Below are 26,201 nucleotides of genomic sequence, written 5' to 3' on the forward strand. Positions count from 1 at the left end.
CACCAGTTGGACACCACGGCCAAGAGGCTGCTGCTGGGTGCGCGGACATGGCTGCGGCAGCTGCGGCAGCTGCGGCGTCGGCCGCGGGCTGCGCTCGGGCCTGAGCGCCCAGCGCCCTCCCGCGGGGCCACCGGCCTGTCCGCACTGTCCTCAGGTGCACTGGCCAGGCACCTCTTGGCTTGGTGGACACCTGGGGCCTTCGCCTGTCCAGCCTTACTAGGCCGAACTGCTGGGGAGTCCGGCGTCAGGGGGTGCCACGGAGCCAGGGGGAACGGCGAGGCACTGGCGGGAGCCTCCTGGCGGTGCTCCCCCTACCTCCCACCTCCCTGCGCCCCGCCCCGAGCCTGGGGCTTTGGAGCATGCAGCCCGGGAAAACATTAACTTTTGGGCCACGTGCAGAATAGCATCATCTACATGGACATTCCTTCCTCCTACCATCTCAGAAAATCTTTGATAACAAATTGAGAAAATGCAGATGATCTTTCCAACAGATGAAATTGCCAATACTCAAGCTTTTAGAAAAAGAAAGAGGAAAAGGACAGAGACAATGAACTCAGAACATGCAAATAATGACCTGGATAAAGGACCGAGAGACCCATATTCGGGAAATGCCTTTCTGCCCGGTGAGATCTCCAGTGAGGATGATGAGCCCTTAGCAGAACTGTCTAAGGAGGAATTGTGCACCAAAATAAAAAGCCTGAAAGAAAACTAACAAACATGAAAAGAAAACAGCGGACTTGGACAGTCTTTGGTCATGCTTCAAGTGTTACCACAGGCAGTCACCCAGTTTGCAGAGCTGGTTGGTATGGCAGAAGCCCTGCTTAAAGGTGTAGGAACCACGTCTACGTCTGCATCCACCCTCTGGAGAGCAACAAACAACTCCTCCCCAGACTCATTTACTTCAACATGCAGTAACTCTAATTCTAATTGCAGTTCACCAGTTTCCTTGAAGGCTGAGGAAGAGCATCAGGCTGATAAGAAGCAGTTCAAGATTGAGAAATGGCAGATTGCCCGTTGTAATAAGAGCAAGCCTCAGAAGTTTATTAATGACTTAATGCAAGTGCTATACACAAATGAATATATGGCCACACACAGCCTGACGGGAACAAAATCCTGTACTTCAAGGGACAAAGCCGGAAAACCAGCTATGAATCAGAATGAAGTTCAAGAAATCATAGGAGTAACAAAACAATTATTTACCAATACGGATGATGTTTCAATTAGGAGTATGATAGGGCAAAAGCTAAACAACTGTACCAAGAAGCCAAATTTAAGCAAAAATCCTAACTCTCAGGATATTAAGTAGATTATTTTGGTATTACAGGTATCTGTAACAAAGCTCCTTCAGTTCTAAATCTAGCATTGGATTTTGTGGAGAATCTGCAACCCTCCTGGCAGTGAGCAGAGACAGACATCTGCAGTGACAAGCTGTAAGACATCGTATCATCACTGGGCTCCCTGAGGGACCAACAAGCTCGCTGAAGAAGCTGCATGTAGGTAGAATCCCTCCTAAATACCAGCGATGCATCAGACCAGAGAATTTCTCCCAATCAAATAAGCGTGCAATATCATTTTTTGGAAACATGCATTTCCTGATCCCCCCATACTACTCTGTACAGCTAACTTAACTGGATAGTCAGAATTCTTATCATAGCAACAAAAATTTCAATCTTTAAGATTATTCATTGTCCCAACTGATCATTATACATTTATTATTATCAATGACTCCTCTTTAGAGTTTTTGAATCTTAGTGTAAGTACATGTTTGGAAAAGTAAACAGTGAAATAATCGATGTTCACAAATATGAGAGCAGCAAATTCAGATAATAATGAAAATCTGATAATCATGACTAACAAGTAGTAAGATTTTAGCAATAAAATTATAGAATTATTCCATTATCTAAAAATGTATAAAATAGGAATATGAAAAAAATCTTGCAGGTGTCAAGATTTTTATATTTTAATATGACTCTACTCTAACACACACACACACACACACACACACACAAATCCAGGTTTGGGGGATTACTAAAACAATGCATTGATTCTCAGAATTTTCTTTTTGTTTGTTTACCAGACATGTTTTAACTTTTTATTGCCCAAAGTATATTAACTACATATGTGTAATATAAAACATCAATATCGCCTAAGACATCCTATAGAAGATATAACATCGTATCTATTTGGTTGACTATGTTGCTAAACTGCTTAGTTTTAGCTGATTTCTTTTAATCACAGCAGAAGAAAAATGAGTTGAAACAATCATATGGGTTGAATGATCACGCACACAAATCATTTTGTAAATCAATAGAAGATTAAACACCCAAAGCCTTCCTGCAGGTCAGGTTGTCATACATGATAACTCTACAATGAGAAGCCATGCTTCTTCGCTGCACAAGGTCATGTTTAAACTTGGAAAAGAGAATGCTACAATAGTTACAAAGTTCAATATCCCAGATCCAGGGCACATTCCATAAATGTTGCTTGATAACAATGTAGTTGTATAAATTAAATGTTCTTAAAGAAATAACTTATGTAACATTTGCTACTTTTACTTAAACGTAAATAAATCCCACTGAAAAGATAAAAAAAAATGAGTACCAGTTAGGGCGGCAGGCAGAACACACATTTGTTCCATTGGTTAGTTACTCCAAAATGTTGCCATTTCTGCTCAGCTTTCAGTATCCTTTCTTCCACGTTTGACAATTAATTCACCACTCTATCATGTGGGGGCTGCCATGGAATCAGAGATGACTCTGAAATTTCTGTAGGAAGGGTTTTAAGAGTTGAGCAATTCAACTTAGCAGAGAAGGTATTGCTGCAAGTGAATAGCCCTTTAGGTCAGCAATGGGCAAACACAGTCAATAATCTAGAAGGTCTATCCTGTACGCACACATGGAGAAAGACACATAGTGTGTTAAAGTCAGCATGTTAAATTATTATCTTCAAATACTACTATAACAGAACCCAAGTGACTTATTTCACAACTCTTCAGTGTGTATCACTCTTAGGAAAATGTGGAACTCTGAGAATATTTCTGGTGCTTTTACTAAAGTCCTGGCTCTTGGCTCTAACCCCTTATTTGAAGTTTGGAGAGCAGAAGTGAGGACTGTTAGAATTCTAATATGGGTGCAGACACAGGAGAGAGGTTTGTCTCTCTCACTTGGAGATAAAATAGTGCTTCGTCTTTTTCCCAGAATCTAGCATATGACTTGGTGCACAGTAATGGTTTTAAAGTTGGAGGTGATTCCAAGATTTACCTCATTTAGAGATGACCTGTTGTTAGAATCAGATTTCTGAAATTGGTGCTGACTTTCTTCCTTCCTCTCACATTTCACAGGAAATGAGTATTCTTTTTTTTCTTTTTTTGGAGTCAGAGTCTTACTATGTGGCCCTCAGTAGAGTGCCGTGGCGTCACAGCAACCTCAAACTCTTGGGTTTAAGCGATTCTCTTACCTCAGCCTCCCGAGTAGCTGGGAAGAAACTAGTATTCTTAAAGTTTGACATTTTCTTTACTGGTTTTATTTAAATAGAATTATAATAATTTGCCTTAAATAGAATAAAACTTCAAATACTTTTTCAGACTTCAACCACTTTCTCTTTCACTCCCTTCTTCAAAACAAAACACTTTGCAACTCTGGAGCAAGTTAAATAATCAAAAACCTAGCCCCAAATTAGGTTCCCCTGACACAAAACACATTTTTGGCTCCTTAAAAAAAAAATCTCATACATAGTAAATAATGATAACTTTAGAAATTACTTTAGCAACTTAGTCGCTAATTAAGGGACTTCACATACAGTTATGCATTGCTTGCCATATGAGGAGGAGCTTGAAAAATGCATCATTAAAAAAAATGCAATTATGGGGAAAGGGCCAAGGAAGGGGAAGGGAGGGGGAAGGTTTTGGTGGAGGGAGAGTAATGGGTGGGACCACATCTATGGTGCATCTTAGAATGGGTACAGGTGAAACTTACTAAATGCAGAATACAAATGCCTATATACAGTAACTAAGAAAATGCCATGAAGGCTACGTTGAACAGTTTGATGAGAATATTTTAGATTGTATATGAAAGCAGCACATTATACCCCTTGATTGCACTAATGTACACAGCTATGATTTAACAATAAAAATAAATAAATTAAAAAAATGCATTAGGCAATTTAGTTGTTGTGGTATAGGTGGTATACGTGTATCCTGTTATATACCCAGGCTATATGGTATGGCCTATTGCTCCTAGGTAACAAATCTGTACAGTGTGTTATGGTACTAAATATGGCAGGCAACTATAACACAGTGGTGAAGTATTTGTGTATCTAAATATAGAAAAGATACAGTAAAAATATAGTAGAAAAGATTTTTAAAAGGTACACCTGTATAGCCTTGTTATATTTTTATGAGATTACCATGACATATGTAGTTTATTGTTGACATAAGCTTGTTAGGTGGCACATGACTGTAATTGATTTACAGAAAGGATCTTCAGCAAAATATTCCATCTAAGATAAGTAGATGTTGAATTCTAGGTAATAAGCTACATTAGAAAGGCATAATAGTTTTTAAAAGCTATAGCATAATCACACTTAGGTCAATAATTACTTTCTGCTCAAATTCCTGGGATCCTGTTTTAGGGGACTTAAAAAGTCTTCTCTTCAAGTAGCCTAGAATCCCTAACCCCAGGTGGGAGAGACTAACTGAGACCTGCTCGTCACACTTGGGGGGAGCGGGGGACGGGGATATCGAGCATCGGCAAAGAAGGCCCAGATCTGTCAGCAAACTGTGAGTTACCTGTGATATACCCTTAAAGATGGACAGAGATGGCTCACTGAGGCCAGGGAGCAGACTGTACTTAAGATCCCAACCCCAACAAACCCCAGGCAAGTGCGAGAGTTTTTGGGGTCTGCAGGGTTCTGTTGACTTTGGGTACCAGGCTTTGCTGAAATTGCAAAACCCCTCTATGAAGCCATGAGGGAGGGATACCCCTTCGAATGGACAACAGAAAGAGAACTTAAGACTGCTCTGCTCTCTTCCCCCACTTTGGGACTCCCTGATATTACAAAACCATTTCATCTCCATGTAGATGAACATAAAGGGATAGCCCTATCTCCTGGGATGTGTCCCTATCTCCCGGAGTGTGTCAGAACTCTCCCCACCCCACCCCCACCCTTCTGGCCGTTGAGATTGGCGGGACCCTATCAGCTTTAAATTCTAGTATAGGCATAAGAGATAACCAATCCAAAGGCCACACTTTGCTTCCCATGCCCCTCACCCCATATCCACTGCATAAAACCCCCAGCCCATGACGAGTACAGGGCTCTGGGCTCTAGGTCTCACCAGCTGCGTCTGGGGGAAGGCCGACAGCCTTGGTTCGAGCCTGAATAAATGCCCTCATGTGATTTGCATTGGTGTCCAGCTCTCTCTTGGTGATTCCGATTCTCGGATGCAACACCATAATGAGACATTCTTTTGATTTCTAAAAGCAGAAAATAAGGGCATTTTCCTGTAAATTTCCTCATCTCACATTTTAATTTTTAACATAACTGTAAGGACCAAGTTAACTCCATTTTGTTAAAACTAACTTCATCTTGTCCCTCAGTCTTCATTTTGCAGCTGCATACCAAAGGCATTAGGCAACTTGCTCCCTTCCCTGCCCCCCTGTCCTTGCCCCATGATCTGTGCCCTTGCATAATGTCTGCTCCGAGTGATAGCATCACTCTCCCAGACACCCAAGGACAAACACTGCTCAGTCCCCTAGACCCCTATTAGCTCGCCCCAGCAGCTCACCTCACACCCCCTCCCTTTTCTATCCTTTCTGTACCCTTAAAATCCTCCCTCCTTTTCGAGATCAGGGTTTCTCTGCTCTCCTGCTGCACCAGGACCAGGGAGCCCAGGCTCAAGCTTATAAATAAAGACTTGGTCTCCGAGTGATTTATGTGGGGGATCTCGTGACTTGGGCACAACAATAACCATTTATTAGAAATATGTATGAAGTATCAACTGTGTTTGGTCCAAAAAACTTTATGATCTTACAGGCAGGAACTAAGGAATTTACAATTTATAGGAAATAAAAAATGTGAAAACAAAAATGTTCAATCATGCCTGGGCATGGTGGCTCATCCCTGTAATCCTAGCACTCTAGAAAGCTGAGGTGGAAGGATCACTTGAGCTCAGGAGTTCATGTCCAGCCTGAGCAAGAGTGAGACCCTGTTTCTACTAAAGACAAAAATAAAATTAAAAAAAAAAAAAAAAAAACCCAGCCTTCATTGTGGCAGTACTTGTAGTCCCAACTCCTTAGGCAGCTGAGGCAGGAGGATCATTTGAAACCAGGAGTTTGAAGTTGTTATAAGCTAGGCTGATTCCAATAGCCTGGACAACAGAGTGAGACTCAGTCTCAAAATAAAAAAAGTTCAATCATAATATGATTAAATAGTAAGGCATTAAATGGGGGTCAAAATGAGGGTCAAAGTGAGTTCAAACCTGGGATAGAGACCCCTGTAGACATATTAGAAGCAAGAGACAAGTATTGACTCCCCGGGAACCAAAATTCCACCAAATACAATATACAAAGCTTCGCAGATAGACAGCATTTGAACATTTTATTGGTAGAAACTGGCCTATATATTGTAGACAATACAAATTCCTTCAAGGCAAACTAAAGCCATAGGCTTTTGGTCTAAGGATTTTGTGTATGTATGAGGGATATCTTTGCATACTAGGGAGAGATAAACAACACAAACATCTAGTCTGGTGCTTGAAGGTTATTACTCAGACTTGACAGTTGGAAGGCTGAGACTTATCAGGGCCATCTCTTTTAAAACAGTCTACCTGCTGAGCAGGGAAGTAAGACTTCCAGTAGAAGGGCTGCCCAGGTTGGAAGGCTGAGACTTATCAGGGCCATCTCTGATTTTTCAGTCTCTGACCCTTCAGGGCTACGAAGCAGACAGCAATTCTGTTCAGGCACTTCCTGTTCATCAAGTTTCCTGTAACAGTCACAATGCTGTAGAACTCAACAGGGACACAATCAGTGCCATTCAATAGCACAACCACTTTCACAGCTCACAGGAAAGCAGCCAATTATGTGTACTACATGGGAATCATATTCACCCAATATCAATGCCAGAAATGAAAGCTGAAACTGAATTCTTGATGCAAAAAACATAACCTAATAAACTTTCTCTTCAACAGAATTCATTTATCTATTTATTCAAGTAGAAAACAACACTGATAATAGTTAACATATTTTGTCTGTTTACTACGTAAGCATAGTTCTGAGTTTTTGCATTTGTCACCTCACTTACTCATACAATTATCTCCCATATGGTAGGTTGAATTACTAACTTCATTTTGCAGAGAAAATGACTGTAGCTTAGAAATAACCATCTTCAAATCTCTCTGGTTATAAAACCTAAATTACATAAAAAATCTTGAAGAGATTGAGTTAGAACTTGAACCCAGGTGTTCAAAGCTTATAGTCAGGCTGGGCTTGGTGGCTCATGCCTGTAATCCTAGCACCCTGGGAGGCCAAGGCAGGTGGATTGCTTGAGTTCACGAGTTCATGAACAGCCTGAGCAAAAATGAGGCTGTCTCCACTAAAAATAGAAGAACTGAGGCAAGAGGTCCACTTAAGCCCAAGAGTTGGAGGTTGCTATGAGTTACGACACCACGGCACTCTACCCAGGACAACAGCTTGAGACTCTATCTCAAAAAAAAAAAAAAAAAAAAATAATCTCATAATCAGTATTCTGCATGCTAGGCAAACAATTGAGAAAGAATACCTGGATCAAAGACTTTCTATGTGAACTGAGGCAAGTCATTTTACACCTACAAAATGCGTACAATAATATTTGCTGTCATTTTTCTCACAGATGTCACAGAGAACAAATCTGAGACCATTTCCGTAGAAGAATTTAGTGAATAAGAACATAAGATGGAGTGTTTTAGATATCCATATTTTCATCCACTTAACTTTTCAAAATCCCAGTACTTTGGGAGGCTGAGGCAAGAATATTGGTTGAGGCCAGGAGTTTGAGACTACCCTGGGCAGCATAGTGAGATCTTGTCTCTATTTTTAAAAATTATTTAAAATTGGCTGGGTACCTGTAGCTCAATGGTTAGAGTGCTGGCCCCCTGTACCGGTGTTGGTGGGTTTGAACTCAGCCTGGACCTGCTAAATAAAACAAAATAAAACAAACAAACAAACAAACAGAAAAAGACAACAACAACAGACATTTTGGCTTGGTGCCTGTAGCTCAGTGGTTAGGGTGCTGGCCACATGTACCAGGGCTGGTGGGTTTAAACGCAGCTAGGGCCTGCTAAACAAAAACCAACAAACAAAAAAATAGCCAGGCATTGTGGCTGGCACCTGTAATCCCAGATACTTGGGAGGTGAAGGGAAGAGAATCGCTTAAGCCCAAGAATTTGAGGTTGCTGTGAGCTGTGACGCCACTGCACTCTACCAAGGGTGACAAAGTGAGACTCTGTCTCAAAAAAAAAATAAGTATTATTTAAAATTATAAAAATATCTAAGCTTACTGGCTCACGCCTGTAGTCCTCTGGGAGGTTGATGTGGGAGGACTCATTGAGGCCAGGATTTCAAGACATACCTAAGCAAGAGTAAGACACCATCTCTACAAAACAGATTAGCTGGGCTGTAGCAGGAGGATCACTTGAACCCAGGAGTTTAGGTTGTAGTCAGCTATGATGATGCCACTATATTCTAGCTTGGACAATCGAGTTAAACTCTGCCTCCCAAAAAATAGATAAACACATACAGATACACACATACACATGAATGAGAAAAATTAAATTTAAAGAAGTCTTACCTAAAACCACAATCAATAGTTTCTGTAATGCATCTGACAAAGCTTTCTGAATAGCAAGCCTCTGAGCTATCTTCCTTTTCATAAGGAATGATAATGGTCCTAAATCCAACCAAAACAAATGGTTTTTAAATGCCTATTTGAATGATAATTGGTTATTAAGTGTTTAAAAAATGAAAATACATTCATGATTCTTAGATCGCTATCTTAGTGATTAGGGCAGACAGAATACAAGCCTATGGCTGAATGAATGGCACTGTTGTAAGCACATACTGGCAGGGCTCGTTTTTTGTTTTTTTTTTTTTTGTTTGTTTTACTGCTTCTGTCTAAGCTGGAAGTTCCTGAAGAACTAGAAGGGAGATACAAGCCAGGAACTTGGTACAATTCTATACCACCCACAGATTTCAAATTGACCAGTTGAGGCTACACCACTATAGACCCTACCCATCAAGGCTTTGGTGGTAGTGCAGATGGTCTGGCTCGACCCTGGCTGTCACCACAGGCACCTGCTCTATTCCACCTCTCTCTCTCTTAAGTCACAGCCCTAAGCTTGGGGGCCATGGATTATAGAAAAATTTAGTATCAGTACCAACTTAATACCCTAACTAGGTATCCATATGTGACTCTTTTTTTGACTCAAGCCCTTCCATGAGTAGGAAACGGACTGAACATTTACACAGGAGTTTTTTTTTTTCTTTTTATCTTCAGATGATGATTTTGCTGAGACAACAGAAGGTCACAAGAGATCTGTATCTGAAGGACTATTTTAACATAAAGCAAGGTCTTCACCAAAAACTAGAAAAACATTATCTCCCTCCTCCTCCTCCTCAGCTTTTTGGTAGGAAGTCAGCTCTAAAATTTTTAACTTAAAGGCTCTATCAGGAATTGCCTAAAACAAAAACCTATATAATAAGGGAGAAAAACTCTGCCCAGGACTTTAGTAGCTTAGCGGGGGGGGGGGGGCAGGGGTGGGGGGCTGATAGGTATCTAAAATGATAAGTTTCAGAAACTAAGAAAAAAGAGAGATACTTCCCCGACTGAAAACAGACCTTCCTCCAGGTTATGTACAGGCTCTTCTGCCGCCAGCTCCAAGGCTCCTGCACTCATAGAACGGCAGCAGCACCTCTAAAGCACAGAAGGACGTCAGGCTTTGCTTCTGAAGTGCCACAAAATCTTCATTTTCCCTTTCTTCAAGGTGAGAAAGCTCCTGAAGCTGTTAAGATTTTGCATTAAAGGTCCTTCTTAGGATCTTAAAGTAGACTTTGAAGTGTTTTGCTATTAGAATTAAAAACTAAACTCCAGGAATCCCAGCTAACAGTTGATGCATCCTATAGCTTCAAAATCAAGTAAGATTTGCAAATGAATTATTATAGATGGCCATTTTTTTTTTATTATATGCCACACAAACACTGGAAAGAAGTACGAAGACCACGACCCAACTAATGGAGAATATGACCAATTCTGGGTGGTGAGGCAATTCAGGTACATCCACTTACCTTCAATGAGAGGGGACCATTCATACCTCTCCCCACAACCCAATCAGGTCCTTTCATCTGAAGTCTTGGATTGTCACAGGCTCTGAAGTTATGGAAACCTCCACATCCAGAGGTTCACCTATCACCTCATGATTACGTAGAGTTTGAGCTAAATTCTACATAGGGGACTCTGGAGTTTGAACTGTGGCCTCCTGCTGTATTTGAGAAGGGTCAATCTCCCCCGGAGACACAAAAGGCTGTGGTGGCTGTTCTTCCTCACTGGGGCAAGGTCCAGCCTCTGCAGGAAAGCCTGGAGACTCAGTTGGGGTCTCTTCCTGGTTGGCAGAATGTTTTGCCTCCTCAGGATGCTGTTCAGGCTGAATTGGGTTCTCCTCCTGGGTGGCAGAAGGTTTTGCCTCCTCAGGATGCTCTGGAGGCTGAGTTGGGGTCTCCTCCTGGGTGGCAGAAGGTTTCACCTCCTCAGGATGCTGTTCAGGCTTAATTGGGTTATCCTTCTGGGTGGCAGAAGGTTTTGCCTTCTCAGGATGCTCTGGAGGCTGAGTTGGTGTCTCCTGCTGGGTTAAAGAAGATTCGTCCTCTTTGGTAGGCTCTGAAGTTATGGTAACCTCCACATCTGGAGGTTTAACTGTAACATTGGGCAAGTAATAAAGATGAGGTTGATCCTCACCTGGTGGTGGAACTGTGACCTCATGATTAGGTGGAGTTTGAGCTATATTCTCCATCGGGGACTCTGGAGCTTGTGCTGTGACCTCCTGCTGGAATTGAGAAGGTTCAGTCTCCCCAGGAGACACAAAAGGCTGAGGTGGCTGCTCCTGCTCACTGGGGGAAGGCTCATCCTCCCCACAAAAACATGGGCATTCAGTTTGGGTCTCCTCCTGGATGGCAGGTGGTTTCACCTCCTCAGGATGCTCTGCTGGCTGAGTTGGAGTCTCCTGCTGGGCTGAAGAAGATTCAGCCTCCATCACAGGCTCTGAAGTTATGGAAACCTCCACATCCGGAGGTTCACCTGTCACCTCATGATTATGTAGACTCTGAGCTAAATTCTCCATAGGGGACTATGGAGTTTGAACTGTGGCCTCCTGCTGTATTTGAGAAGGGTCAATCTCCCCCGGAGACACAAAAGGCTGTGGTGGCTGCTCTTCCTCACTGGGGAAAGGTCCAGCCTCTGCAAGAAAGCCTGGAGACTCAGTTGGGGTCTCTTCCTGGTTGGCAGAATGTTTCTCCTCCTCAGGATGCTGCTCAGGCTGAATTGGGTTCTCCTCCTGGGTGGCAGAAGGTTTTGCCTCCTCAGGATGTTCTGGAGGCTGAGTTGGGGTCTCCTCCTGGGTGGCAGCAGGTTTCACCTTCTCAGGATGCTCTGGAGGCCGAGTTGGTGTCTCCTCCTGGGTGGCAGAAGGTTGTGCCTCCTCAGGATGCTATGGAGGCTGAGTTGGGGTCTCCTCCTTGGTTAAAGAAAGTTCGGCCTTTTTGGTAGGTTCTGAAGTTATGGTAACCTCCACATCTGGAGGTTTAACTGTAACATTGGGCAAGTAATAAAGATGAGGTTGATCCTCACCTGGACGTGGAACTGTCACCTCATGTTTAGGTGAAGTTTGAGCTATATTCTCCATCGGTGACTCTGGAGCTTGAGCTCTGATCTTCTGCTGGATTTGAGAAGGTTCAGTCTCCCCAGCAGACACAAAAGGCTGAGGTGGCTGCTCCTGCTTACTGGGGGAAGGCTCAGCCTCCCCACAAAAGCATGGGCACTCAGTTGGAGTCTTCTCCTGGATGGCAGGTGGTTTCACCTCCTCACGATGCTCTGGAGGCTGAGTTGGAGTCTCGTGCTGGGCTGAAGAAGATTCTGCCTCCATCACAGGCTATGAGGTTATGGAAACCTCCACATCCGGAGGTTTACCTGTCACCTCATGATTAGGTAGAGTTTGAGCTATACTCTCCATAGGGGACTCTGTAGTTTCAGCTGTGGCCTCCTACTGTATTTGAGAAAGGTCAATCACCCCCGGAGACACAAAAGGCTGAGATGGCTGCTCTTCCTCACTGCGGCAAGTTCCACCCTCTGCAGGAAAGCCTGGAGAATCAGTTTGGGTCTCTTCCTGAGTGGCAGAAGGTTTACCCTCCTCTGGATGTTCTAGATGGTGAGTTGGGGTCTCCTCCTGTGTGGCAGAATGTTTCACCTCCTCAGCATGCTCTGGAGGCTGAGTTGGGTTCTCCTCCTGGGTGGCAGAAGGCTTCACCTCCTCAGGATGTATTGGAGGCCGAGTTGGTGTCTCCTCCTGGGTGGCAGAAGGTTGTGCCTCCTCAGGATGCTCTGGAGGCTGAGTTGGGGTCTCCTGCTGGGTTATAGAAGATTCGGCCTCTTTGGTAGGCTCTGAAGTTATGGTAACCTCCACATCTGGAGGTTTAACTGTAACATTGGGCAAGTAATAAAGATGAGGTTGATCCTCACCTGGTGGTGGAACTGTCACCTCATGAGTAGGTGGAGTTTGAGCTATATTCTCCATCGGGGACTCTGGAGCTTGTGCTGTGACCTCCTGCTGGATTTGAGAAGGTTCAGTCTCCCCAGGAGACACAAAAGGCTGAGGTGGCTGCTCCTGCTCACTGGGGGAAGGCTCAGCCTCCCCACAAAAGCATGGGCACTCAGTGTGGGTCTCCTCCTGGATGGCAGGTGGTTTCACCTCCTCAGGATGCTCTGGAGGCTGAGTTGCAGTCACCTGCTGAGCTGAAGAAGATTCAGCCTCCGTCACAGGCTCTGAAGTTATGGAAACCTCCACATCCGGAGGTTCACCTGTCACCTCATGATTATGTAGAGTTTGAGCTAAATTCTCCATAGGGGACTCTGGAGTTTGAACTGTGGCCTCCTGCTGTATTTGAGAAGGGCCAATCTCCCCCGGAGATACAAAAGGCTGTGGTGGCTGCTCTTCCTCATTGGGGCAAGGTCCAGCCTCTGCAGGAAAGCCTGGAGACTCAGTTGGGGTCTCTTCCTGGTTGGCAGAATGTTTCGCCTCCTCAGGATGCTGTTCAGGCTGAATTGGGTTCTCCACCTGGGTGGCAGAAGGTTTTGCCTCCTCAGGATGCTCTGGAGGCTGAGTTGGGGTCTCCTCCTGGGTGCAGCAAGTTTCACCTCCTCAGGATGCTCTGGAGGCCGAGTTGGTGTCTCCTCCTGGGTGGCAGAAGGTTTTGCCTCCTCAGGATGTTCTGGAGGCTGAGTTGGGGTCTCCTCCTGGGTGGCATAAAGTTTCACCTCCTGAGGATGCTGTTCAGGCTTAATTGGGTTCTCCTCCTGGGTGGCAGAAGGTTTTGCCTTCTCAGGATGCTCTGGAGGCTGAGTTGGTGTCTCCTGCTGGGTTGAAGAAGATTCGTCCTCTTTGGTAGGCTCTGAAGTTATGGTAACCTCCACATCTGGAGGTTTAACTGTAACATTGGGCAAGTAATAAAGATGAGGTTGATCGTCACCTGGTGGTGGAACTGTCACCTCATGATTAGGTGGAGTTTGAGCTATATTCTCCATCGGGGACTCTGGAGCTTGTGCTGTGACCTCCTGCTGGATTTGAGAAGGTTCAGTCTCCCCAGGAGACACAAAAGGCTGAGGTGGCTGCTCCTGCTCACTGGGGGTAGGCTCAGCCTCCCCACAAAAGCATGGGCACTCAGTGTGGGTCTCCTCCTGGATGGCAGGTGGTTTCACATCCTCAGGATGCTCTGGAGGCTGAGTTGGAGTCTCCTGCTGGGCTGAAGAAGATTCAGCCTCCGTCACAGGCTCTGAAGTTATGGAAACCTCCACATCCGGAGGTTTACCTGTCACCTCATGATTACGTAGAGTTTGAGCTAAATTCTACATAGGGGACTCTGGAGTTTGAACTGTGGCCTCCTGCTGTATTTGAGAAGGCTCAATCTCCCCCGGAGACACAAAAGGCTGTGGTGGCTGCTCTTCCTCACTGGGGCAAGGTCCAGCCTCTGCAGGAAAGCCTGGAGACTCAGTTGGGGTCTCTTCCTGGTTGGCAGAATGTTTCGCCTCCTCATGATGCTGTTCACGCTGAATTTTGTTCTCCTCCTGGGTGGCAGAAGGTTTTGCCTCCTCAGGATGCTCTGGAGGCTGAGTTGGGGTCTCCTCCTGGGTGGCAGAAGGTTGTGCCTCCTTAGGATGCTCTGGAGGCTGAGTTGGTGTCTCCTGCTGGGTTAAAGAAGATTCGTCCTCTTTGGTAGGCTCTGAAGTTATGGTAACCTCCACATCTGGAGGTTTAACTGTAACATTGGGCAAGTAATAAAGATGAGGTTGATCCTCACCTGGTGGTGGAACTGTCACCTCATGATTAGGTGTAGTTTGAGCTATATTCTCCATTGGGGACTCTGGAGCTGGTGCTGTGACCCCCTGCTGGATTTGAGAAGGTTCAGTCTCCCCAGGAGACACAAAAGGCTGAGGTGTCTGCTCTTGCTCACTGGGGGAAGGCTCAGCCTCTCCACAAAAGCCTGGGCACTCAGTGTGGATCTCCTCCTGGATGGCAGGTGGTTTCACCTCCTGAAGATGCTCTGGAGGCTGAGTTGGAGTCTCCTGCTGGGCTGAAGAAGATTCAGCCTCCGTCACAGGCTCTGAAATTATGGAAACCTCCACATCCGGAGGTTTACCTGTCACCTCATTATTACGTAGAGTTTGAGCTAAATTCTCCATAGGGGACTCTGGAGTTTGAACTGTGGCCTCCTGCTGTATTTGAGAAGGCTCAATCTCCCCCGGAGACACAAAAGGCTGCGGTGGCTGCTCTTCCTCACTGGGGCAAGGTCCAGCCTCTACAGGAAAGCCTGGAGACTCAGTTGGGGTCTCTTCCTGGTTGGCAGAATGTTTCGCCTCCTCATGATGCTGTTCAGGCTGAATTTTGTTCTCCTCCTGGGTGGCAGAAGGTTTTGCCTCCTCAGGATGCTCTGGAGGCTGAGTTGGGGTCTCCTCCTGGGTGGCAGCAGGTTTCACCTCATCATGATGCTCTGGAGGCCGAGTTGGTGTCTCCTCCTGGGTGGCAGAAAGTTGTGCCTCCTCAGGATGCTCTGGAGGCTTAGTTGGCGTCTCCTGCTGGGTTATAGAAGATTCGGCCTCTTTGGTAGGCTCTGAAGTTATGGTAACCTCCACACTGGAGGTTTAACTGTAACATTGGGCAAGTAATAAAGATGAGGTTGATCCTCACCTGGTGGTGGAACTGTCACCTCATGATTAGGTGGAGTTTGAGCTATATTCTCCATCGGGGACTCTGGAGCTTGTGCTGTGACCTCCTGCTGGATTTGAGATGGTTCAGTCTCCCCAGGAGACACAAAAGGCTGAGGTGGCTGCTCCTGCTCACTGGGGGAACGCTCAGCCTCCCCACAAAAGCATGGGCACTCAGTGTGGGTCTCCTCCTGGATGGCAGGTGGTTTCACCTCCTCAGGATGCTCTGGAGGCTGAGTTGGAGTCTCCTGCTGGGCTGAAGAAGATTCATCCTCCGTCACAGGCTCTGAAGTTATGGAAACCTCCACATCCGGAGGTTTACCTGTCACCTCATGATTACGTAGAGTTTGAGCTAAATTCTACATAGGGGACTCTGGAGTTTGAACTGCGGCCTCCTGCTGTATTTGAGAAGGGTCAATCTGCCCCGGAGACACAAAAGGCTGCGGTGGCTGCTCTTCCTCACTGGGGCAAGGTTCTGCCTCTGCAGCAAAGCATGGGGACTCAGTTGGGGTCTCTTCCTCGTTGGCAGAATGTTTCGCCTCTTCAGGATGCTGTTCAGGCTGAATTGGGTTCTCCTCCTGGGTGGCAGAAGGTTTTGCCTCCTCAGGATTCTCTGGAGGCTGAGTTGGGGTCTCCTCCTGGGTGGAAGAAGGTTTCACCTCCTCAGGATGCTGTTCAGGCTGAATTTTGTTCTCCTCCTGGGTGGCAGAAGGTTTTGCCTCTTCAGGATGCTCTGGAGGCTGAGTTGGGGTCTCCTCCTGGGTGGCAGCAGGTTTCACCTCCTCAGGATGCTCTGGAGGCCGAGTTGGTGTCTCCTCCTGGGTGGCAGAAGGTTGTGCCTCCTCAGGATGCTCTGGAGGCTTAGTTGTGGTCTCCTTCTGGGTTATAGAAGATTCGGCCTCTTTGGTAGGCTCTGAAGTTATGGTAACCTCCACATATGGAGGTTTAATTGTAACATTGGGCAAGTAATAAAGATGAGGTTGATTCTCACCTAGAGGTTGAAATATCACCTTATGATTAGGTGGAGTTTGAGCTATATTCTCCATGGGGGACTCTGGAGCTTGATCTGTGACCTCCTGCTGGTTTTGAGAAGGTTCTCTCTCCCCAGGAGACACAAACGGCTGAGGTGGCTGCTCCTGCTCACTGGGGGACGGCTCAGCCTCCCCACAAAAGCATGGGCACTTAGTGTGGGTCTCCTCCTGGATGGCAGGTGGTTTCACCTCCTCAGGATGCTCTGGAGGCTGAGTTGGAGTCACCTGCTGAGCTGAAGAATATTCAACCTCCGTCACAGGCTCTGAAGTTATGGAAACCTCCACATCCGGAGGTTCACCTGTCACCTCATGATTATGTAGAGTTTGAGCTAAATTCTCCATAGGGGACTCTGGAGTTTGAACTGTGGCCTCCTGCTGTATTTGAGAAGGGTCAATCTCCCCCGGAGACACAAAAGGCTGTGGTGGCTGCTCGTCCTCACTGGGGCAAGGTCCAGCCTGGAGACTCAGTTGGGGTCTCTTCCTGGTTGGCAGAATGTTTCGCCTCCTCAGGATGCTGTTCAGGCTGAATTGGGTTCTCCTCCTGGGTGGCAGAAGGTTTCACCTCCTCAGGATGCTGTTCAGGCTTAATTGGGTTCTCCTCCTGGGTGGCAGAAAGTTGTGCCTCCTCAGGATGCTCTGGAGGCTTAGTTGGGGTCTCCTGCTGGGTTAAAGAAGATTCGTCCTCTTTGGTAGGCTCTGAAGTTATGGTAACCTCCACATCTGGAGGTTTAACTGTAACATTCGGCAAGTAATAAAGATGAGGTTGATTCTCACCTAGAGGTTGAAATATCACCTTATGATTAGGTGGAGTTTGAGCTATATTCTCCATGGGGGACTCTGGAGCTTGAGCTGTGAGCTCCTGCTGGATTTGAGAAGGTTCTGTCTCCCCAGGAGACACAAAAGGCTGAGGTGGCTGCTCCTGCTCACTGGGGGAAGGCTCAGCCTCCCCACAAAAGCATGGGAACTCAGTGTGGGTCTCCTCCTGGATGGCAGGTGGTTTCACCTCCTCAGTATGCCCTGGAGGCTGAGTTGGAGTCACCTGCTGGGCTGAAGAAGATTCAGCCTCCGTCACAGGCTCTGAAGTTCTGGAAACCTCCACATCCGGAGGTTAACCTGTCACCTCATGATTATGTAGAGTTTGAGCTAATTCTCCATAGGGGTCTCTGGAGTTTGAACTGTGGCCTCCTGCTGTATTTGAGAAGGGTCAATCTCCCCCGGAGACACAAAACGCTGTGGTGGCTGCTCTTCCTCTCTGGGGCAAGGTCCAGCCTCTGCAGGAAAGCCTGGAGACTCAGTTGGGGTCTCTTCCTGGTTGGCAGAATGTTTCGCCTCCTCAGGATGCTGTTCAGGGTGAATTTTGTTCTCCTCCTGGGTGGCAGAAAGTTTTGCCTCCTCAGGATGCTCTGGAGGCTGAGTTGGGGGTCTCCTCTTGGGTGGCAGAAGGTTTCACCTCCTCAGGATGCTGTTCAGGCTTAATTGGGTTCTCCTCCTGGGTGGCAGAAGGTTTTGCCTTCTCAGGATGCTCTGGAGGCTGAGTTGGTGTCTCCTGCTGGGTTGAGGAAGATTCGTCCTCTTTGGTAGGCTCTGAAGTTATGGTAACCTCCACATATGGAGGTTTAACTGTAACATTGGGCAAGTAATAAAGATGAGGTTGATCCTCACCTAGAGGTTGAAATATCACCTTATGATTAGGTGGAGTTTGAGCTGTATTCTCCATGGGGGACTCTGGAGCTTGAGCTGTGACCTCCTGCTTGATCTGAGAAGGTTCTGTCTGCCCAGGAGACAGAAAAGGCTGAGGTGGCTGCTCCTGCTCACTGGGGGAAGGCTCAGCCTCCCCACAAAAGCATGGGCACTCAGTGTGGGTCTCCTCCTGGATGGCAGGTGTTTTCACCTCCTCAGGATGCTCTGGAGGGTGAGTTGGAGTCTCCTGCTGGGCTGAAGAAGATTCAGCCTCCGTCACAGGCTCTGAAGTTATGGAAACCTCCACATCCGGAGGTTTATCTGTCACCTCATGATTACGTAGAGTTTGAGCTAAATTCTCCATAGGGGACTCTGGAGTTTGAACTGTGGCCTCCTGCTGTATTTGAGAAGGGTCAATCTCCCCTGGAGACACAAAAGGCTGTGGTGGCTGCTCTTCCTCACTGGGGCAAGGTCCAGCCTCTGCAGGAAAGCCTGGAGACTCAGTTGGGGTCTCTTGTGGGGTGGCAGAAGGTTTCTCCTCCTCAGGATGTTCTAGATGTTGAGTTGGGGTCTCCTCCTGGGTGGCGGAATGTTTCACCTTCTCTGCATGCTCTGGAGTCTGAGTGGGTTCTCCTCCTGGGTGGCAGAAGGTTTCACCTCCTCAGGATGCTCTGGAGGCTGAGTTGGGTTCTTCTCCTGGGTGGCAGAAGGTTTTGCCTCCTCAGGATCCTCTGGAGGCTGAATTGGGGTCTTCTGCTGAGTTAAAGAAGGTTCTGTCTCTTCGGTAGGCTCTGAGTTTATGGTAACCTTCACATCTGGAGGTTTAATTGTAACACTGGGCAAGTAATAAAGATAAGGTTGATCCTCACCTGGAAGTTGAACTGTCACCTCATGGTTAGGTGGTGTTTGACCTATATTCTCCATGGGGGACTCTGGAGCTTGAGCTGTGACCTCCTGCTGGATTTCAGAATGTTCAGCCTCCCCAGGAGACACCAAAGACTGAGGTGGCTGCTCCTGCTCACTAATGGAAGGCTCAGCCTCCACAGGAAGGCCTGGAGGCTTAGCTGGGGTTCCCTGCTGTGTAGCAGAAGGTTCAACCTCTTCGGGGTACTCTACGTTTTGAGCTGGGCCTTCTTGTTGGGTTGGGGACAGTCCAACCTCCTCAAAAGTTGAGACCTCTTGTTGGGTTGAGGAAAGTTCCACCTCTTCAGGGCGCTCTGGAGGCTGAGCTGGGGCCTGCTGCTAGCTTAAAGTAGGTTCAATGTTGTTACTTGTCTCTGAAGTTAGTGTAAGCTCCAGATCTACAGGTTTAACTGTGACTTTGGGCAAGACTGAATGATAAATTTCAGCCCGAGTTGGAGATGGAACATTTACCTCATGATGTATCACTGGCTGAGACACATCCTCGTCAGTATTAGTTGGCTGCTGAGCTGAGGTCTCCTGCTCTGTTAAAGAAGGTTCTACCTGCTCAAAAGGCTGTGGAGCCTGAGCTGGGGCCTGCTGCTCAGTTAAAGGTTCTACTTCCTCAGGGTACTCTTCTAGGGTTTCTTGATGGAGTAAAGAGGATGGGATCTCCTCAGGGGTCTCTGGATTTCGACTTTCATCTTTTACATTGAACTGAGAAAGTTCACCTTGTGCACGGGCCTCTTGAGCCACCTCTGGGTTTCTCACAAATCCCAGAGGTATGCTGCCAGGGTAAAGTAAATCCATACTTTGATCTGTATAATCGTCATTCTGCAGAATTTGTTTGTAAAACCGAGATTTTGATTCAAATTGGTCTAGAGCTCCAACAACTTTAGTGAGCTGTGGATGTTGAGCTAGATCTTCCTTCAGGTTCTTTGGTGAAACAATGAATGTTGTTGGTTTTGAACTGTGACTATCTAGAGGTGGAACAAGTATTTCAAATGCCTGGTGAGCTGTAACCTCATCTGGACTTACAGTTTGAATCTTCCTTATGAGTTGAGGACTCAGAGTTAGGACTGGGTTCTGATCCCACCTCTGGAGGGCTTCGTCGTCTCCTTAGCTTATTCCTCAGAAGCCGACGACATAGAATAGTAAGCCTATCTGGCCCTTGAGGTAGCTCTTGAGCTGAATCCCTGTCCGGGAATGGACACGGAGCTGTAACCTCATCTGGACTTACAGTTTGAATCTTCCTTATGAGTTGAGGAGGCAGAGTTAGGACTGGGTTCTGATCCCAACCGGGCGTTGGAACCACCTCTGGAGGGCTTCGTCGTCTCCTTAGCTTATTCCTCAGAAGCCGACGACGTAGAATAGTAAGCCTATCTGGCCCTTGAGGTAGCTCTTGAGCTGAATCCTTGTCCGGGAATGGAGCCAAATTCTCAGGCAACTCCTGAGGTGAAGCCAAGAAGTGGGAAGGAGCAGAAGACCCCAGGTAATCAAAGTCCCCAGGATCTGCTGGGGGTGTAGGCACATGAGGGGATTCGGGTGAGAGATCCGAAGAGAGGGAAGACCAGGGCTCTTTCGGCCCTGGGGATTCGGAGGTAGGCTGGACCCTGTCAGGGGGCCACCTCCAAATAGCAGCTGCCTGTATCAGCAGCCACAACAATTGCTCCCTGAGAAGGACCCGTGGGGTCCACAGTCGCAGTAGGGACATAATGTCCAGAGGCTCCGGCGCCAATGAGAGCCGGAACTCTTATGGCAGCTCCGCAGCGCGAGCACCCACTGCAACTGTGTGCCCCGCCCCCACCCTTTATCTACGACAACCTTTGTTTACGCAGCAACCTTTATTAAGCTCGGGCTGGCTCCATGCCGTCAGGGTGAGCTGTTGCCCACAGTCCCTGAGCCCAAACCCCCTCCCCACAGAGATACAACTGTCTCACACCAGAACATCCCTCCCGCCCTTAGCAGAGCAAGATTTCGGCCACAGACTAGGGTAGCCTCAGGACTCCAGCAGCCCATTATGGTAGGGGCGCCGGAGCTTCCCAAGGACATCACAGGGCCTCGCCTCTTGGCACATTCAGAAATACTAGCTCGGTTCTGGCAGCCTGAACTCGTCTTCCTCCAAGCTGAAATCCCAGAGATATTCTTCTTCCCCCCAGCAGTACTGCTTCCAAGAAACACAACTGACCTGCAAAATGATCACCAGTTGGACACCACGGCCAGGAGGCTGCTGCTGGGTGTGCGGACATGGCTGCGGCAGCTGCGGCAGCTGAGGCGGCGGCCGCGGGCTGCGCTCGGGCCTGAGCGCCCAGCGCCCTCCCGCGGGGCCGCCGGCCTGTCCGCACTGTCCTCAGGTGCACTGGCCAGGCACCTCTTGGCTTGGTGGACACCTGGGGCCTTCGCCTGTCCAGCCTTACTAGGCCGAACTGCTGGGGAGTCCGGCGTCAGGGGGTGCCACGGAGCCAGGGGGAACGGCGAGGCACTGGCGGGAGCCTCCTGGCGGTGCTCCCCCTACCTCCCACCTCCCTGCGCCCCGCCCCGAGCCTGGGGCTTTGGAGCATGCAGCCCGGGAAAACATTAACTTTTGGGCCACGTGCAGAATAGCATCATCTACATGGACATTCCTTCCTCCTACCATCTCAGAAAATCTTTGATAACAAATTGAGAAAATGCAGATGATCTTTCCAACAGATGAAATTGCCAATACTCAAGCTTTTAGAAAAAGAAAGAGGAAAAGGACAGAGACAATGAACTCAGAACATGCAAATAATGACCTGGATAAAGGACCGAGAGACCCATATTCGGGAAATGCCTTTCTGCCCGGTGAGATCTCCAGTGAGGATGATGAGCCCTTAGCAGAACAGTCTAAGGAGGAATTGTGCACCAAAATAAAAAGCCTGAAAGAAAACTAACAAACACGAAAAGAAAACAGCGGACTTGGACAGTCTTTGGTCATGCTTCAAGTGTTACCACAGGCAGTCACCCAGTTTGCAGAGCTGGTTGGTATGGCAGAAGCCCTGCTTAAAGGTGTAGGAACCACGTCTACGTCTGCATCCACCCTCTGGAGAGCAACAAACAACTCCTCCCCAGACTCATTTACTTCAACATGCAGTAACTCTAATTCTAATTGCAGTTCACCAGTTTCCTTGAAGGCTGAGGAAGAGCATCAGGCTGATAAGAAGCAGTTCAAGATTGAGAAATGGCAGATTGCCCGTTGTAATAAGAGCAAGCCTCAGAAGTTTATTAATGACTTAATGCAAGTGCTATACACAAATGAATATATGGCCACACACAGCCTGACGGGAACAAAATCCTGTACTTCAAGGGACAAAGCCGGAAAACCAGCTATGAATCAGAATGAAGTTCAAGAAATCATAGGAGTAACAAAACAATTATTTACCAATACGGATGATGTTTCAATTAGGAGTATGATAGGGCAAAAGCTAAACAACTGTACCAAGAAGCCAAATTTAAGCAAAAATCCTAACTCTCAGGATATTAAGTAGATTATTTTGGTATTACAGGTATCTGTAACAAAGCTCCTTCAGTTCTAAATCTAGCATTGGATTTTGTGGAGAATCTGCAACCCTCCTGGCAGTGAGCAGAGACAGACATCTGCAGTGACAAGCTGTAAGACATCGTATCATCACTGGGCTCCCTGAGGGACCAACAAGCTCGCTGAAGAAGCTGCATGTAGGTAGAATCCCTCCTAAATACCAGCGATGCATCAGACCAGAGAATTTCTCCCAATCAAATAAGCGTGCAATATCATTTTTTGGAAACATGCATTTCCTGATCCCCCCATACTACTCTGTACAGCTAACTTAACTGGATAGTCAGAATTCTTATCATAGCAACAAAAATTTCAATCTTTAAGATTATTCATCGTCCCAACTGATCATTATACATTTATTATTATCAATGACTCCTCTTTAGAGTTTTTGAATCTTAGTGTAAGTACATGTTTGGAAAAGTAAACAGTGAAATAATCGATGTTCACAAATATGAGAGCAGCAAATTCAGATAATAATGAAAATCTGATAATCATGACTAACAAGTAGTAAGATTTTAGCAATAAAATTATAGAATTATTCCATTATCTAAAAATGTATAAAATAGGAATATGAAAAAAATCTTGCAGGTGTCAAGATTTTTATATTTTAATATGACTCTACTCTAACACACACACACACACACACACACACAAATCCAGGTTTGGGGGATTACTAAAACAATGCATTGATTCTCAGAATTTTCTTTTTGTTTGTTTACCAGACATGTTTTAACTTTTTATTGCCCAAAGTATATTAACTACATATGTGTAATATAAAACATCAATATCGCCTAAGACATCCTATAGAAGATATAACATCGTATCTATTTGGTTGACTATGTTGCTAAACTGCTTAGTTTTAGCTGATTTCTTTTAATCACAGCAGAAGAAAAATGAGTTGAAACAATCATATGGGTTGAATGATCACGCACACAAATCATTTTGTAAATCAATAGAAGATTAAACACCCAAAGCCTTCCTGCAGGTCAGGTTGTCATACATGATAACTCTACAATGAGAAGCCATGCTTCTTCGCTGCACAAGGTCATGTTTAAACTTGGAAAAGAGAATGCTACAATAGTTACAAAGTTCAATATCCCAGATCCAGGGCACATTCCATAAATGTTGCTTGATAACAATGTAGTTGTATAAATTAAATGTTCTTAAAGAAATAACTTATGTAACATTTGCTACTTTTACTTAAACGTAAATAAATCCCACTGAAAAGATAAAAAAAAATGAGTACCAGTTAGGGCGGCAGGCAGAACACACATTTGTTCCATTGGTTAGTTACTCCAAAATGTTGCCATTTCTGCTCAGCTTTCAGTATCCTTTCTTCCACGTTTGACAATTAATTCACCACTCTATCATGTGGGGGCTGCCATGGAATCAGAGATGACTCTGAAATTTCTGTAGGAAGGGTTTTAAGAGTTGAGCAATTCAACTTAGCAGAGAAGGTATTGCTGCAAGTGAATAGCCCTTTAGGTCAGCAATGGGCAAACACAGTCAATAATCTAGAAGGTCTATCCTGTACGCACACATGGAGAAAGACACATAGTGTGTTAAAGTCAGCATGTTAAATTATTATCTTCAAATACTACTATAACAGAACCCAAGTGACTTATTTCACAACTCTTCAGTGTGTATCACTCTTAGGAAAATGTGGAACTCTGAGAATATTTCTGGTGCTTTTACTAAAGTCCTGGCTCTTGGCTCTAACCCCTTATTTGAAGTTTGGAGAGCAGAAGTGAGGACTGTTAGAATTCTAATATGGGTGCAGACACAGGAGAGAGGTTTGTCTCTCTCACTTGGAGATAAAATAGTGCTTCGTCTTTTTCCCAGAATCTAGCATATGACTTGGTGCACAGTAATGGTTTTAAAGTTGGAGGTGATTCCAAGATTTACCTCATTTAGAGATGACCTGTTGTTAGAATCAGATTTCTGAAATTGGTGCTGACTTTCTTCCTTCCTCTCACATTTCACAGGAAATGAGTATTCTTTTTTTTCTTTTTTTGGAGTCAGAGTCTTACTATGTGGCCCTCAGTAGAGTGCCGTGGCGTCACAGCAACCTCAAACTCTTGGGTTTAAGCGATTCTCTTACCTCAGCCTCCCGAGTAGCTGGGAAGAAACTAGTATTCTTAAAGTTTGACATTTTCTTTACTGGTTTTATTTAAATAGAATTATAATAATTTGCCTTAAATAGAATAAAACTTCAAATACTTTTTCAGACTTCAACCACTTTCTCTTTCACTCCCTTCTTCAAAACAAAACACTTTGCAACTCTGGAGCAAGTTAAATAATCAAAAACCTAGCCCCAAATTAGGTTCCCCTGACACAAAACACATTTTTGGCTCCTTAAAAAAAAAATCTCATACATAGTAAATAATGATAACTTTAGAAATTACTTTAGCAACTTAGTCGCTAATTAAGGGACTTCACATACAGTTATGCATTGCTTGCCATATGAGGAGGAGCTTGAAAAATGCATCATTAAAAAAAATGCAATTATGGGGAAAGGGCCAAGGAAGGGGAAGGGAGGGGGAAGGTTTTGGTGGAGGGAGAGTAATGGGTGGGACCACATCTATGGTGCATCTTAGAATGGGTACAGGTGAAACTTACTAAATGCAGAATACAAATGCCTATATACAGTAACTAAGAAAATGCCATGAAGGCTACGTTGAACAGTTTGATGAGAATATTTTAGATTGTATATGAAAGCAGCACATTATACCCCTTGATTGCACTAATGTACACAGCTATGATTTAACAATAAAAATAAATAAATTAAAAAAATGCATTAGGCAATTTAGTTGTTGTGGTATAGGTGGTATACGTGTATCCTGTTATATACCCAGGCTATATGGTATGGCCTATTGCTCCTAGGTAACAAATCTGTACAGTGTGTTATGGTACTAAATATGGCAGGCAACTATAACACAGTGGTGAAGTATTTGTGTATCTAAATATAGAAAAGATACAGTAAAAATATAGTAGAAAAGATTTTTAAAAGGTACACCTGTATAGCCTTGTTATATTTTTATGAGATTACCATGACATATGTAGTTTATTGTTGACATAAGCTTGTTAGGTGGCACATGACTGTAATTGATTTACAGAAAGGATCTTCAGCAAAATATTCCATCTAAGATAAGTAGATGTTGAATTCTAGGTAATAAGCTACATTAGAAAGGCATAATAGTTTTTAAAAGCTATAGCATAATCACACTTAGGTCAATAATTACTTTCTGCTCAAATTCCTGGGATCCTGTTTTAGGGGACTTAAAAAGTCTTCTCTTCAAGTAGCCTAGAATCCCTAACCCCAGGTGGGAGAGACTAACTGAGACCTGCTCGTCACACTTGGGGGGAGCGGGGGACGGGGATATCGAGCATCGGCAAAGAAGGCCCAGATCTGTCAGCAAACTGTGAGTTACCTGTGATATACCCTTAAAGATGGACAGAGATGGCTCACTGAGGCCAGGGAGCAGACTGTACTTAAGATCCCAACCCCAACAAACCCCAGGCAAGTGCGAGAGTTTTTGGGG

General features: G+C 45.6%; 2 protein-coding genes and 1 long non-coding RNA gene across 4 annotated transcripts; 2 read left to right on the top strand and 1 right to left on the bottom strand.

Moving 5' to 3' along the window:
* Positions 1-199: 199 nt before the first annotated feature.
* LOC128583479 (BEN domain-containing protein 6-like) lies at positions 200-9,970 on the top strand. The gene is given in 2 exon segments (XM_053587688.1): positions 200-1,493; positions 9,877-9,970. A coding segment is annotated over 1 exon segment (837 nt). The 5' UTR covers positions 200-469; the 3' UTR covers positions 1,307-1,493; positions 9,877-9,970.
* Positions 2,215-24,646, bottom strand: LOC128583512 (uncharacterized). Of its 2 annotated transcripts, XR_008379476.1 has the most exons (6): positions 23,906-24,646; positions 9,867-10,030; positions 8,821-8,919; positions 8,096-8,165; positions 5,333-5,471; positions 2,215-2,765 (listed from the first exon to the last, which is right to left on the bottom strand). It is a non-coding gene; the product is annotated as an uncharacterized LOC128583512 (long non-coding RNA). The 2 variants fall into 2 exon arrangements; XR_008379475.1 differs by having other exon boundaries at positions 8,096-8,919.
* On the top strand, positions 21,983-22,815 carry LOC128583490 (BEN domain-containing protein 6-like). Its single transcript, XM_053587697.1, has one exon. The coding sequence runs from the start codon at positions 22,061-22,063 to the stop codon at positions 22,610-22,612; it is 552 nt and encodes a 183-aa protein (XP_053443672.1). The 5' UTR covers positions 21,983-22,060; the 3' UTR covers positions 22,613-22,815.
* Positions 24,647-26,201: the final 1,555 nt, after the last annotated feature.

The sequence above is a fragment of the Nycticebus coucang genome, chromosome 4 (genome assembly GCF_027406575.1).
Source record: "Nycticebus coucang isolate mNycCou1 chromosome 4, mNycCou1.pri, whole genome shotgun sequence".
NCBI classification, from domain to species: Eukaryota; Metazoa; Chordata; class Mammalia; order Primates; family Lorisidae; genus Nycticebus; species Nycticebus coucang.

Bases quoted from the DNA above. Each gene is read 5' to 3' on its own strand.
- LOC128583490 (XM_053587697.1), top strand. From the start codon at position 22,061: ATGCTTCAAGTGTTACCACAGGCAGTCACCCAGTTTGCAGAGCTGGTT.